Consider the following 14,317-nt stretch of genomic DNA (forward strand, 5'->3'; position numbering starts at 1 on the left):
GGGGGGGGCTGGGAACTGGGCCAGCCCCCCCCCCAGCACACACTGGGGCTAGCCAGACCCCCCCCAGCCACCAGCACACACTGGGGTTGGCCAGACACCCGGCCCCCCAACCACCAGCAGACACTGGGGCTGGCCAGACCCCCCCCCCCCCAACCACCAGCAGATACTGGGGCTGGCCAGAACCCCCCCCCCCAGCCACCAGCACACACTGGGGCTGGCCAGACCCGACCCCCGCCCTTGTCCCCCCCCCCCCCCCATCAGCATACCCCCCCTTCAGCCACCAGCACGCACTGGGGCTGGCTACTGGGGGGGGGGGGGGAGCTCCAGGGATGGTGACCCCCATGCCAGGGTGTGTGGGGGTCTTTGGGGTCTGTTTATTCCCCCCCCAGTATGGCTGGGTGAGTCACTGGGGGGGCTCAAGGATGGTGCCCCCCCCCAGCACAGCAGGGTTGGGCAGTGGGGGGGACCCCAGCCCCTTGCACACCCCAACCCCCAGCCAGGCCCCAGGATGGATGTTGGGGAAGGGGAATGTGGGGGGGGGGTCCCAGCCTGTTGCCTAGCAACGGGTCTCCTAGCAACCCGGTTGCCTGGCAGCGGTCGGTGCAGGGACGAGTGGCCTTCCATACCTAACAAGATGGGAAGGGGCTGGGGGTGGGGGTGGGGCACAGCACCCCCAGAGTCCTTCACACTACACCCTGCATTGCCCAGGGGGGCTGAGCCCCCCGTCACCCCACGGGGCACCCCCTGCTTGGGGAACAGGATGTATGCAGGGACCCCCGCAGCCTGGAGAGGGATCCCTGAGATATGTGTGGGGAGGGGGCTTCGGGAGCCCCCAAAACCCTGAGGATGCCCCGCCAGGCCCCACACCGGTGCTGGGGGTTCGGGCCATGGGGACACAAGGGTGGGAGGTGTTTTCCCGTTGTGGGGTCAGGCCTGGGGGCTGAGCTGCTTTGGGGGCTGGGGGTCCCTCTAAGCACCCCTTTGTGGTGGGGACCAGCCCGGTGGGTGCCAAATCTCCGGTCCTTTGTTCCAGTAGGTGATGCCCAAATCCCCAAATCCCCAAATCCCAGATCCTCTTTTTCTGCAGCTCCACAGCCCTGGGGGAGCCAAGACCCGGCCCCCTCCCTGATCCCCCCCCCCCACACACTTCAGCAGCACCCCAAAAGCACCAGGCTGGCAGTGTGGGGCTGGTGGTGGGGACATGGGGCTGGTGGTGGGGATGTGGGGACTGGGGACATGGGGTCCGTGGTGGGGACATGGGGCTGGTGGTGGAGACATGGGACTGGTGGTGGGAACTGGGGACGTGGGGCTGGTGGTGAGGACATGAGGCTTTTGGCAGGGACATGGGGCTGGTGTTGGGGACGTGGGGCTGGTGACATTGGGCTGGTGGCAGGGACCTCAGGCTGGTGGTGGGGACGTGGGGCTGGTGGTGAGGCTATGGGGCTGGTGGCAGGGACATGGGGCTGGCAGCAGGGATGTGGGGCTGGCAGGGGGGACATGGGAACCTGGAGCTTCCCAGAAATCTGCATAATGCGGGAAACAGAGAAAAACGTGTTTTCTCGGGGGGGGGGGGGGGCATCCTGGCAGCTCCCCCTGCAGCTGGGGCCAGCCCTGCCCACGCAGGTGGTGGTGGGTCACCGCTCTGCAGGGACCCCCCTGGAGCCCCCCACCTCGGGGGGGCTGACCCCCAACCCCAGCCACTGTGGGCTTTGCAGGGACAACTGGGAGGGGGACCCCCTCGAGGAAGGGGAATCCCCCCTGGCCGGGGGGGGGGGGGGGGGGGGGCACACAAGGGGGTGCAGCAGATGGAGGGGGGGCCGGGGGCCACGTGCCTCGGTGTCCCAGTTGTGGCCCAAGCACCAGCTGCCGCAGAGCAGCTGCTGCTCGGGCCAGGCCCCCCAGCCCCCAAAACCACCCTGGGGAGCCACCTTGGGGCTTTGTCCCCTGTGTCCCCCTGCTGTCCCCAGCCCCCCTGGCCCTGCTTGTCCCTGGGTGTCCTGGGGGGAACCCCCCCGTGGGGGCCCCGCGGGGCTGGTTTCTGCTGCCCAGGCAGACAAAGAGGCGCTGGAAGGGACGAGGCTCTGCCGGGAAGGGGCCAGGATGCGGCCAGGACAGGCACCGGGCCACGGGGGGACGGGGGCCAAGAAGGGGCTGGGAACCAGGGCACTGGGGCATGGCCAGGCACTGGGACTGTGTCCCCGGCGTGGGGATGGGGACAGGGGCACAGCTGGGGATGCACGTGGCTGGAGATGGGGACCAAGGTGTGGCTGAGGATGGGGACAGGGATGTGGCTGGGGACCAGGGCATGGCTGAGGATGGGGACAGGATGTGGCTGGGGCTGGGGATTGGGGGCACAGGTGGGGATGGGGACCAGGACATGGCTGGAGATGGGGACCAGGGCGTGGCTGGGGATGGGGACAGGGGCACAGCTGGGGATGGGGACAGGGATGTGGCTGGGGATGGGGACAGGGATGTGGCTGGGGTTGAGAACCAGGGCGTGGCTGGGGATGGGGACAAGGGCCTGACTGGGAACCAGGGCAGTGGCTGGACAGGGGGACAGTGGCAGGGATGGGGATGGGGACAGGGACATGTCTGGGGTTGGGGACCAGGGCGTGGCCAGGGATGGGGATAGGGGCCTGACTGGAGCCAGGGCAGTGATCAGACAGGGGGATGGTGGCAGGAATGGGGATGGGGACAGGGACAGGAACATGGCCGGGATTGGGAACCAGGGCGTGGCCGGGGATGAGGATAGGGGTGTAACTGGGAGCCAGGGCAGAGGCTGGACAGGGGGACAGTGGCAGAGCTGGGGATGGGGACAAGGACATGGCTGGGGTTGGGGGACCAGGGCGTGGCCGGGGACGGGGCCAGGAGCCTGACTGGGAGCCAGGGCAGCGTGACACGGCCACACTGGGGCCGGTGGCACAACGGGGACCGGGGCCCGGGCCGGTGGCTCGGCCACCAACGGGGACCGGGGCAGGGACGGCGACAAGGACACGGCCCGGGCCCAGACGGCGGCGGGCGGGAACCCGCGGCGGGGCCGCTCCGTGACCGCCGCAGCCCCCGGGCCCCCCCCGCCGCCCCCCCCTGCCCCGCCCGGCCTTTGTCTGCGGCTCCGGGGGGGCATTACCTCATCCCGCCCCCGCCAATGGCCGCCGGGCCCGCCCCCCGCCCCGCCCCCTCCGCCCCCGGCCCCGCCCCCGGCCCCGCCCCGCCGCCCCTATAAAGTGCCACGCCGAGCCCCGCACTCCGCCGCGCATCTTACATCGACCGCCTCAGCGTCGGGCTGTGAGACCGCCCCGTACCGACTGCCGCCATGGTGAGAGGGGAGGGGGGACTGGGCCCGGCCCGCCGCTGACCGGGGCCCTGGGCCCCAGCATCCCCCACCCCCCCGGTCCCGATCCCGCCGTTTTTTCCCGAGTCCCTCCTCCCCAGGTCCCGGTCATGCCGGTGTCCGTGGCCCTGGTCCCCATTCCCACCCATCCCCCCCGGGCCCGCCGTTGTTCCCGGTCCCCATTCCCACCCCACCCCCCTCAGGGTCCCGGTCCCGCCGTTGTTCTCGGTCACGGTCCCCTATCCCCGCCCCTCCCCCCCATCTCCCGGGGCCCGCCGTTGTTCCCGATCACCGTCGTCCTCCCTCCCCCCCCCCCCCCCCCCCGGGTTCCGCTCCCGCCGTTGCTCCCGGTCACCGTCGTCCGTCCCGCGCCCCCCCCCATCTCCCTCCGGGTCCCAGTCCCCCTCCCCCCCGGGTCCCGGTCCCGCCGTTGTTCCCGGTCCCTAAACCCCCGCCCCCGGGTCCCGGTCCCCATCCCCCCGAGAACAGAGCCCTCGGCCCCGGGGCTGAGCCCGCACCGGGCGCGGCTCCCGTTACCCCGGGCAGGATGTGACCCTCGGGACTGAGCCCTAAGCCCCCTCCGGGCGCGATGCCCGTTAAACCGGTCAGGATGGGTCCCCGGGGCTGAGCCCCGAGCCCGCACCAGGCGTGGCTCCCGTTAAACCGGTCAGGATGAGTCCCCGGTGCTGAGCCCTGTGTCTGTACTGGGCGTGGCACCGGCTCGACAAAGGATGGGGCCCCCCCATTCCCAGTATTGAGCTGTGGTCCCGAACTGGGCGTGGCTCCATTAAACTGGGCAGGATAGACCTCCTGGTGCTGAGCCCTTGGTCTGCACTGGGCGTGGCCCTGGTTTAAAGGGGTAGAATGGGTCCCCCCTGGTGCTGAGCACCCCATCCCACGCTGCAGAAAAGGCAGGGCAGGATGGGGCCCCCCAGTACCAAACTGGGTGTGGCCCTGGTTCAATGGGGACCCGAGGGGGCAGGCTGAGACCCTGGTGCTCAGCTCCACCCACAGTGAGTGTTGCTGGGTCTCAATAGGGCAGGATGGGGCCCTGGGGGCTCCCTGCCTTACCTTGGGTGTGGCCCTGATCCCCCAGGACAGAATGGGATCCCTGGAGCTGAGCCCCCATCCCACAATGGGCAGGGTCCCAGCTCCCTCAGGGAGGCAGGATGGGACCCCTTGTGCTGAGCCCCCATCCCACAATGGGCAGGGTCCCAGCTCCCTTAGCGGGGTGGGATGGGACCCCCAGTGCTGAGCTCCCCATCCCACAGTGGGCAGGATGGGACCCCTGGAGTTGAGCATCCCCAGAGCGGGGCCCCCCCTGCAGCCCTCGGTGCCTGCCAGCACCCAGCCAAGAGGGCGCGTCCGGGCAGGATTTGGCCCCATCCAGCCCTGGGGGGCCGTGCCCCAGCCGGGTACCAGCCCGTCCTGGGGGCAGCGACCCCGGGGGGCGCTGGGTGGGGGCCGCAGCGGGGAGCTCGGGGGTGCCAAGACCACCCTGTGCCGTGTCCCCCCCCCCCAGCGCGAGTGCATCTCCATCCATGTGGGCCAAGCGGGGCGTGCAGATCGGCAACGCCTGCTGGGAGCTGTACTGCCTGGAGCACGGCATCCAGCCCGACGGGCAGATGCCCAGCGACAAGACCATCGGCGGGGGGGACGACTCCTTCAACACCTTCTTCAGCGAGACGGGGGCCGCAAGCACGTGCCCCGCGCCGTCTTCGTGGACCTGGAGCCCACGGTGATCGGTGAGCAGCGGCAGGGATGCGGGGGGGCTGCCCCGCTGTGAGCGGGGTGCTGCTGCTGGGGTGGGGGCGGCTGTCCCAGTGTGAGCGGGGTGCTGACACCGGGAAGGGGGGCTGTCCCCGCAGATGAGGTGCGCACCGGGACGTACCGGCAGCTCTTCCACCCCGAGCAGCTGATCACGGGCAAGGAGGATGCGGCCAACAACTACGCCCGTGGGCACTACACCATCGGGAAGGAGATCATCGACCTGGTCCTCGACCGCATCCGCAAGCTGGTGGGTGCAGGGGGGGTGGGGGGTGCAGGTGGTGAGCTGAGGACAAAGACTCAGTTTCTCCCTCCCCTCCGGACTAGCTGGGCTGGCTAGATTTAATATATTAATTAATGTTAATCCTGCTCTGCAGTGGCTGCCATTGGCCGGCAGCGGGATTCGGCGCAGCTGGGGCGCTGGAGCTGCTCCACAGCGCCGCAGCCCCCGGGCGCCAATGGTGCTGAGCTCTGCAATTCCCTCTTTGTTCCCGCTTGGCTCCGGCCACGGCTGAGTCCAGCTGCGTGTGCGGCTGGGATGGGCCTCCTGGGGACCGCGCAGGCGGTGGCAGCCCCCACCGGCCCTTCCCGGAGCCCTGCGGCTGTGCCAAGCCTGGGGCTTTGCTCTGCTGCCCAAAGCCATCCCAGTTCTGCTGGTGGCACCCAGCCACCCCGTGGGGTTCTTCTGGCATGGGGACCCACCGCTCCCATGACTCTGTGCCCATGATGGGGCCAGGGCCACTCTGTCACCTGTGCCAGGGATGTCTCCGCTGCTGGGAGTCCCCAAAGCTTGTGAGGCTCCGGGGAGGAAGGAGCAAGTTCTCCCGCTGGCGGGACTGAACGTGCCCCCCCTTGTCTCCCCTCCCAGGCTGACCAGTGCACGGGGCTGCAGGGCTTCCTGGTCTTCCACAGCTTTGGGGGTGGCACCGGCTCCGGCTTCACCTCCCTGCTCATGGAACGCCTCTCCGTCGACTACGGCAAGAAGTCCAAGCTGGAGTTCTCCATCTACCCGGCCCCACAAGTCTCCACGGCCGTGGTGGAGCCCTACAACTCCATCCTCACCACCCACACCACCCTGGAGCACTCCGACTGCGCCTTCATGGTGGACAACGAGGCCATCTACGACATCTGCCGCCGCAACCTGGACATCGAGAGGCCCACCTACACCAACCTCAACCGCTTGATAGGCCAGATCGTGTCGTCCATCACGGCCTCGCTGCGCTTCGACGGGGCCCTGAACGTCGACCTGACGGAATTCCAGACCAACCTGGTGCCCTACCCCCGCATCCACTTCCCGCTGGCCACCTACGCCCCCGTCATCTCGGCCGAGAAGGCTTACCACGAGCAGCTCTCGGTGGCCGAGATCACCAACGCCTGCTTCGAGCCCGCCAACCAGATGGTGAAGTGCGACCCGCGGCACGGCAAGTACATGGCGTGCTGCCTGCTGTACCGCGGGGACGTGGTGCCCAAGGATGTCAACGCCGCCATCGCCACCATCAAGACCAAGCGCACCATCCAGTTCGTGGACTGGTGCCCTACTGGCTTCAAGGTGGGCATCAACTACCAGCCGCCCACGGTGGTCCCCGGGGGGGACCTGGCCAAGGTGCAGCGCGCCGTCTGCATGCTGAGCAACACGACGGCCATCGCCGAGGCGTGGGCGCGCCTGGACCACAAGTTTGACCTGATGTACGCCAAGCGGGCGTTCGTGCACTGGTACGTGGGGGAGGGCATGGAGGAGGGGGAGTTCTCGGAGGCCCGGGAGGACATGGCTGCCCTGGAGAAGGATTACGAGGAGGTGGGGGTGGATTCGGTGGAGGGGGAGGGAGAAGAAGAAGGGGAGGAATACTAAACTCTCACAAGGGTGCTGCTCGTACAGGGAACATAACCTAGTTGAAGACCCCCACCCCGGGGGTCTGTAGCAGTGTGTGCACCGCGGTCTGTCCTGTTCAGTGGTCTGTGCTTCAGTGGAAAAGTCTGTTACGGACCCACCCGTCCTCTCCTGTGGGTCCGAATAAAAAGCATTCCCTGTCTTACCCCGGCTCTGGTGTCTTCACTCCATCCTGCGACGTTCCTCCCTGGGCTCCCACGCTGGCTGTTGTCGTCGTTTCCTCCCCCCCCCCCCCTCCCCCCCCCAGTCTGTGGTGTCCTGGGGATCCCCACCTGCACCCAGGGTCTTCACCCTGGTCCCCCAGCCTGTGCCTGGGCTCGTGCTGATCCCAGCCCACAGCAGTGTGGTCCTCCCTCTCCGTCCTGGGCTGGGCAGTGTCACTGTGTCCCCCTCTGTGCCCCTGCACTGTGCCCTGGCTCCCTACGTGGGGGGTGGGGGCGTTGGGTTTTCTGAGAACCAGGAGCCAAGTGAGCACCCTGGGGGCTTTAACTCCCCCTGGGGAGCTCTGAGACACCCCCCCCCCTCTGTTTGGCAGAAGCTGGGGGTGGGCTCTGCTGCCTGCTGTGCTGGGGGAGGGGCTGCATTGCCCATGGGGGGGGCGGGGGGCAGTGGCTGTGCTGCCTGCTGTACCAGGGAAGGGGCTGCATTGCCCTTGGGTGGGGAGGGGTCCTGCTGTGCTGGGGAGGGGCTGCATTGTCCTTGGGTGGGGGGGGTCCTGCTGTGCTGGGGAGGGGCTGCATTGCCCATGGTGGGGGTCCTGCTGTACCAGGGGAGGGGCTGCATTGCCCATGGGTGGGGAGGGGTCCTGCTGTGCTGGGGAGGGGCTGCATTGCCCATGGGGTGGTGGTGGCTCTGCTGCCTGCTGTACCAGGGGAGGGGCTGCATTGCCCATGGGGGGGGGGGGTCCTGCTGTGCTGGGGGAGGGGCTGCATTGCCCATGGGGGGGGGGTCCTGCTGTGCTGGGGGAGGGGCTGCATTGCCTATGGGGGGGAGGGGGGTCCTACTGCGCAGCACAGGGGGGCTGAGAGTGGCTCCTTCATCCCGCTGCGTGTCCAGGGCTCGGTGGGGTGTGTGCCCCCCCCCAGCCCCCATCCCTGTTGTCTCCTGGAGCCCCTCTGTCCCCATCCCCCCCCTCCCCCCGCTTGCAGGGAAGAGCAGCCCTGGCTGGTCAAGCTGGGCGCAGTCAGGGGGGGAGGGGAAGTGGTAGCAGCGCCCCCCCCCCCTCCCCCAGCTCCGCCTGGGGGGAGCCAGACCCGCTGTCCCCCCCCCTCGCTACTCCCCTGTGACTCCAGGCAGGGATAAATAACGAAGGGGAAGTTGAACAGGGAGTGAAACTCGAGCGGGTGCTGCAGCGATGCGGTGGGGGAGGGGGACACACCGCACCCTGCGACCCCCCACCCCCACCCCGCCTGCCACAACACCAGCAGCACCAGCTCCCAGTATGGCGATGAGCAGCACTGGGAGCGGCTTTTCCCTGCCAAAGGCTGGTGGCCACCTTGGCATCGCTGAGGAGCTCAGGTGGCCCCGAGAGCTTATGCCGCCCCCCCCCCCCCCCCCCCCAGCAAGAATTGGAGGGGGGGGGGTGTCCCTCGGTGGTAGCGGGCAAGGAAACGAGGTGGCCGGTGGCCACCACGCAGCGGCCATGCGGCGGCCAGGCGAGGCAAATGGCGGGGAGCCACGTCACCCGCTGCAATGCAGCTGCGGCTGCTGCGCCTGCCACCCTAGGGTGGGCCAGGCTGGGGGGGGTGGGGGGGTGGCCTGGGGGGGGTCGGGGACACATAGGACTGGGGGGGGGGGCGCTGGCAGTACCCGCTGCCGAAGGGGCCGCTGGGTTGTCGGCAAAGGTCTGGGCGCAACAGGAAGGCGGATTATTGGGAGCAAATAGCTTTGAGGATTAAAGGGGGGGGGGGGGGTGTTTGTGCTGGGCCCCCCCCTAAAGCCCCCAGTGCTGGGGTCCCCATGGCCTCACAGCCCGGCAGGGAGCTACGCCGAGACCCCAACTCATCCTGTATTTTATAGACATGGGGGTGGTCCCCATAGTGGGTGAGGGGGTCGCACCCAGCCGGGGGGGGGGGGTCACATAGGGAGACGGGGTCACTGTGCTGCAGATACAGCTGAGACAAAGGCCACTGCGGTGAGGGGGGGTCTGCCCCCCCTACCCCCAGTGGTGATCCAGTGGGGTCCCAGTGCTTGGTGCCCCCCACCCTGGCAGGATTTTGGGGCTGAGAGGGGCCACCTGAAGATGAGCTGGGGGGGGGGGGCAGCCTGGGGGGCAGACGGGCCGGGAGGATGCTGGGGGGGGGGTCCCCAGGCTGCAGATGGGCTGGGGGGGGCCTGGGGTGCAGATGGGCCTGGAGGATGCTGGGGGGGGTCCCCAGGATGCAGATGGGCTGGGGGGGGGGGGCTGGGGTGCAGATGGGCCGGGAGGATGCTGGGGGGGGTCCCCAGGCTGCAGATGGGCTGGGGGGGGGGACACTGGGGTGCAGATGGGCAGGGGCGGGGGGCGGGGGTGGTCGGTGCAGATGGGGCGGGGGGGGGGGGGGGGGTGTCTGGGAGGCCGGAGAAGGCGATTAACAGCCTCGGGATGCCGGGGGAAGGGGGGGGGGGCGGGGAGGGCGCGGCAGCACGTGCCGCTCCCCCCCCCATGTCGCAGTTTTCTTCTGCAGCGGAACCGCACCGGGCGGGGGGGGGCGGGAGTGGCCGTGCCCCCCCCCCCCTCCGCGGCAAACGCGGCGGGGGGGGGCCACAATGAGGAGCGCCCGGGGGGGGGTGGGGGTATCAGACCCCCGCTGCTCCCCCCCTCCCATGCAAGGGGGGAGCCCTTCGTACCCCCCCCAATACGGGCGCTGCCCCCCGCGCCGGGGGGGGGGCCCCAAAGCCCCGCAGAGCCCGCCCGATAGCAGCGGGGGGGGGGGGAAGAGGCGTGGCGCGCCACGCGTCGCAGCCAATCAGCGGTGATAGAGCATGGACGGGCGGGCGCGTCAGCCAATAGAGAGGGTGCGTGGGCGCTGGCCCGCCCCCCGGGCCGGTATATAGGGGGGTGCCCGGGGGCGGCTGCAGGCTGGTACTTGCGTCGATTCCTAGCTTGTCGGGACGAGTAACCGAGCTGCAACCATGGTAAGGGGGGGGGGGGGGGCGGCGCATTGTAAAATTGGGGAGGGGGCGCTGCAAAATTAGGGGGGCATCGCAAAATAGGGGGGCGCTGGGAGCGGGGTGGGCGGGGGGGGAGGAAGAGCTGGGGGGTTGTAGAGGACCTGGGGCGGGGGGGGAGATAGGCTGCGGGGGGGGGGGGGAGCGGAATGGGGGGGGTAATAGGGTAGAGCGGGGATTGGGGGGGAGTGCAGATGGGGCTGGGGGGGGAGCGGGGGGGGCGCAGAGCAGAGGCTGGGGGGAGTGGGGGGTAAAGAGGCAGCTGCGGGGGTAGCCCTTGCTAAATAGAACACCGGGGGGGGGGGGGCAATACACAGCCCCGCTTGGGGGGCAGCACGTGGTCCCGGGTGTCCCCCCACCCTCCGGCGGGGGGCGGGGCTCTGGCCCGCTTTTGGCGCCCAGCCCCGACCGTTACCCTTCCCGCGCGCGGGAAAGCGAGGAGCGGGAGCACAGCCCCACCTCCCCTCCAGGGGGCATAGCCCAACCCCCACCCTGCAGTACCAGCCCCCCACAGATCAAGCCCCCAACCCCCCTTCACACACCCCCCCCCAGCGCCCCGCTTCGCTCCTGCCCCCCACCCGAGACCGGCTCCGTGGGGCTAATCCTGCTCCGTCGATGCTGCGGACCCCCCAACTCCCCCCCGTAGCGCCCCACTTTGCTCCTGCCACCCGCCCGAGACCTGCTCCTGGGATGCTGCGGATCTTCCCCGCTCCCCTTCCCCCCCCTCCCCCCCCCCGCCATAGCGCCCCGCTTTGCTCCTGCCGCCCACCCGAGACCTGCTCCGTGGGGTTAATCCTGCTCCCTGGCTGCTGCAGACCCCCCCCCTCCGCCCCCCCCATCCCCCCCGGGGCGGGAGGAATGTGCGGGAGCAGGTGCTGCGGTGCAGGGTGCGGCTGGGAATGTGCTGCATCCGGGGGTGACACACACAAGGGACCCCCCGCCCCTCCCATCCCCCAGCCCAAACGGGGGGGGGGGGGGGGGGTGGACGCCATCAGCCCCCCCCACCCTCCCCCGGTGATTTTTGGGTCGGGTGGTGCAGTCACGTCCCTGCTGCTGTGCCTGGTGCTTCCTCCTCTTCCTTCTCCTGCAGCGCAGGCTGGCCCTGCCCCTGTTGTGGGGCGGCAAAATGTCCTCCCAGCGCCATTTGGAAGCAGATGGAGGGCAGCTGTGGGGTGACGTGTGTCGTCGTCGTCGTCGTCCCCCCCAAGCTCCGCTCTGTCCCCAAATGCCCCCCACCCCCCTGCTCCTAGGGCAAGCTTAGCTCCTGTGCTGCCCCACCACCACTCAGCCAAGCCACAGCACAACCCATGGTAGGGTGGGGGGCTCCAAGGAGCCTTAGCCCACCCACCCACCCTGTGTGTCATTTCCCCCCCCCCCCTCAGCGCGAGTGCATCTCCATCCATGTGGGCCAAGCGGGCGTGCAGATCGGCAACGCCTGCTGGGAGCTGTACTGCCTGGAGCACGGCATCCAGCCCGACGGGCAGATGCCCAGCGACAAGACCATCGGCGGGGGGGACGACTCCTTCAACACCTTCTTCAGCGAGACGGGGGCCGGCAAGCACGTGCCCCGCGCCGTCTTCGTGGACCTGGAGCCCACGGTGATCGGTGAGCAGCGGCAGGGATGCGGGGGGGCTGCCCCGCTGTGAGCGGGGTGCTGCTGCTGGGGTGGGGGCGGCTGTCCCAGTGTGAGCGGGGTGCTGACACCGGGAAGGGGGGCTGTCCCCGCAGATGAGGTGCGCACCGGGACGTACCGGCAGCTCTTCCACCCCGAGCAGCTGATCACGGGCAAGGAGGATGCGGCCAACAACTATGCCCGTGGGCACTACACCATCGGGAAGGAGATCATCGACCTGGTCCTCGACCGCATCCGCAAGCTGGTGAGCATCCCTGGGGGGCTGGCCGGTGGCACCCCTCCCCCGGGACTGGGGACAAAGGGGAGCCCCGTGTTCCTGGGGGGGGTGCTCAGCAGGTCCTTCTCAGCCCATCAGCACTTTGTGGGGCTGCCCTGGGGTGGGGGTGACAGGTCTGGGCTGTCCCCAGTGCCCACACAGGACCGCAGCCCTGTCCCAGCCCCGCCGTGGGTTGGGAAGCCCCTGGCCTGGGGCAGGCAGGGGGTGACACAGCCCCAGTCTGGCTGCTGGCGCAGCACTGGTTTGACTGGTGCAGCTGCCCCAGCTCTTGGCATCCGCAAGCTGGTGGGTGCAAAGTCTGGGTGATACCTGTGCCCCCCAAAATCCTTGGGGAACCCTCTGATGGGACATGGGTGATAACAAGGAGCCAGGCTGTGCCCCCCATGGCCTGGGTGCAGTTTGTGGCACCCTGCACCATGCCTGGATCCAACAAGTAGAGATCAGGATCAGCCCCTTCCCCTCTTCCCGGGCAGAATCCCCTTCCTCAGGACTGGAAACCCACCGCAGCTCCGAGCCCAGGATGCGCACCAGGAGCACGGGGGGAGGCTGGGGCTGTTCTGCCCTTGGGAAAAACCTTATTTTATCCCTTTTTGCAGGTCATGTGAGGTCTGTCCTTGATCTGGACTCTGATCCTTCTTGACCAAGTGCTTACGAGGAGCTGTGTTAACTCCTGCTGCACCAGCTCCTGTGCAATTTCCTCTTCCCCAAACCAGGCTGACTGGGTTGTGCTGGGCACCAGTGCTGCAAGCGGCACCTCCCAGAGCAGGAACTAGCCAAGTGTCCCCCAATCCCTGTGGGGGGAAAAGCCCCTTTCCCAAACATTGGTCATGCTGGTGCTTGCAGAGCTGGGGCACTTGGGCAGGTACCTGCCCCTGTCGGTGTCACCAGATGGGTGTCCCCAAAGGCCTGAGATCCTGGGGTGAATATTTGTTCTTCCTGAGCAACTCGATAGCAGCTTAAAGACAATTATTGATGGATTGGTCCTGTTGTTTCTTCCCTCTCTCCAGGCTGACCAGTGCACGGGGCTGCAGGGCTTCCTGGTCTTCCACAGCTTTGGGGGTGGCACCGGCTCCGGCTTCACCTCCCTGCTCATGGAACGCCTCTCCGTCGACTACGGCAAGAAGTCCAAGCTGGAGTTCTCCATCTACCCGGCCCCACAAGTCTCCACGGCCGTGGTGGAGCCCTACAACTCCATCCTCACCACCCACACCACCCTGGAGCACTCCGACTGCGCCTTCATGGTGGACAACGAGGCCATCTACGACATCTGCCGCCGCAACCTGGACATCGAGAGGCCCACCTACACCAACCTCAACCGCCTCATCAGCCAGATCGTGTCGTCCATCACGGCCTCGCTGCGCTTCGACGGGGCCCTGAACGTCGACCTGACGGAATTCCAGACCAACCTGGTGCCCTACCCCCGCATCCACTTCCCGCTGGCCACCTACGCCCCCGTCATCTCGGCCGAGAAGGCTTACCACGAGCAGCTCTCGGTGGCCGAGATCACCAACGCCTGCTTCGAGCCCGCCAACCAGATGGTGAAGTGCGACCCGCGGCACGGCAAGTACATGGCATGCTGCCTGCTGTACCGCGGGGACGTGGTGCCCAAGGATGTCAACGCCGCCATCGCCACCATCAAGACCAAGCGTAGCATCCAGTTTGTGGACTGGTGCCCTACTGGCTTCAAGGTGGGCATCAACTACCAGCCGCCCACGGTGGTCCCCGGGGGGGACCTGGCCAAGGTGCAGCGCGCCGTCTGCATGCTGAGCAACACGACGGCCATCGCCGAGGCGTGGGCGCGCCTGGACCACAAGTTTGACCTGATGTACGCCAAGCGGGCGTTCGTGCACTGGTACGTGGGGGAGGGCATGGAGGAGGGGGAGTTCTCGGAGGCCCGGGAGGACATGGCTGCCCTGGAGAAGGATTACGAGGAGGTGGGGGTGGATTCGGTGGAGGGGGAGGGAGAAGAGGAAGGGGAGGAGTACTAAGCACTGGATTCCTTCTGTCGCTGTAGCATGTCCACAAAATGTCTGCTTCAAACACCGGCTTTCTTGTGCACTGGGGGGGGGGTTCAGCCCCTTGGGCCCGGCTGGAGGGACGCGCTGCTCTGGCTGGGCTGGTGCTCTCTGATGTGATATGTCGGTTTTCCATGTGTCTGTACCATGTCTGTGAATAAAAGGCTTTAAGAGAAGCTGCCACCGTGTCTGATACAAACCCTCTGTGTCGGTGCCGGAGCCGCCTGGCCCCATCCCATGGGAACAGACTGGCCCT

General features: G+C 68.3%; 2 protein-coding genes across 3 annotated transcripts; both read left to right on the top strand.

Annotated features, from left to right (window-relative positions):
• Window positions 1–3,207: 3,207 nt before the first annotated feature.
• Window positions 3,208–14,237, top strand: LOC106630948 (tubulin alpha-1B chain). 2 transcript variants are annotated; one of them, XM_055696892.1, is made up of 4 exons: window positions 3,208–3,316; window positions 11,519–11,741; window positions 11,865–12,013; window positions 13,054–14,237. In XM_055696892.1, the coding sequence occupies exons 1-4, from the start codon at window positions 3,314–3,316 to the stop codon at window positions 14,032–14,034; spliced, it is 1,356 nt and encodes a 451-aa protein (XP_055552867.1). In that variant the 5' UTR covers window positions 3,208–3,313; the 3' UTR covers window positions 14,035–14,237. The 2 variants fall into 2 exon arrangements, with proteins under 2 accessions (XP_055552867.1, XP_055552865.1); XM_055696890.1 differs by lacking the exon at window positions 3,208–3,316 and adding an exon at window positions 9,943–10,103.
• On the top strand, window positions 3,211–7,131 carry LOC106630947 (tubulin alpha-1A chain). The gene is given in 5 exon segments (XM_055696894.1): window positions 3,211–3,316; window positions 4,854–5,023; window positions 5,026–5,076; window positions 5,200–5,348; window positions 5,967–7,131. Coding segments are annotated over 4 exon segments (1,332 nt in total). The 5' UTR covers window positions 3,211–3,316; window positions 4,854–4,872; the 3' UTR covers window positions 6,948–7,131.
• Window positions 14,238–14,317: the final 80 nt, after the last annotated feature.

This window comes from Falco cherrug, chromosome 19, assembly GCF_023634085.1.
Source record: "Falco cherrug isolate bFalChe1 chromosome 19, bFalChe1.pri, whole genome shotgun sequence".
Lineage (NCBI taxonomy): Eukaryota > Metazoa > Chordata > Aves > Falconiformes > Falconidae > Falco > Falco cherrug.

Excerpts from the sequence above, each read along its gene's own strand:
- LOC106630948 (XM_055696892.1), top strand. Across the intron at positions 11,742-11,864 it reads CCTGGAGCCCACGGTGATCG|ATGAGGTGCGCACCGGGACG; the intron begins GTGAGCAGCGGC and ends CTGTCCCCGCAG. Across the intron at positions 12,014-13,053 it reads TCGACCGCATCCGCAAGCTG|GCTGACCAGTGCACGGGGCT; the intron begins GTGAGCATCCCT and ends CCCTCTCTCCAG.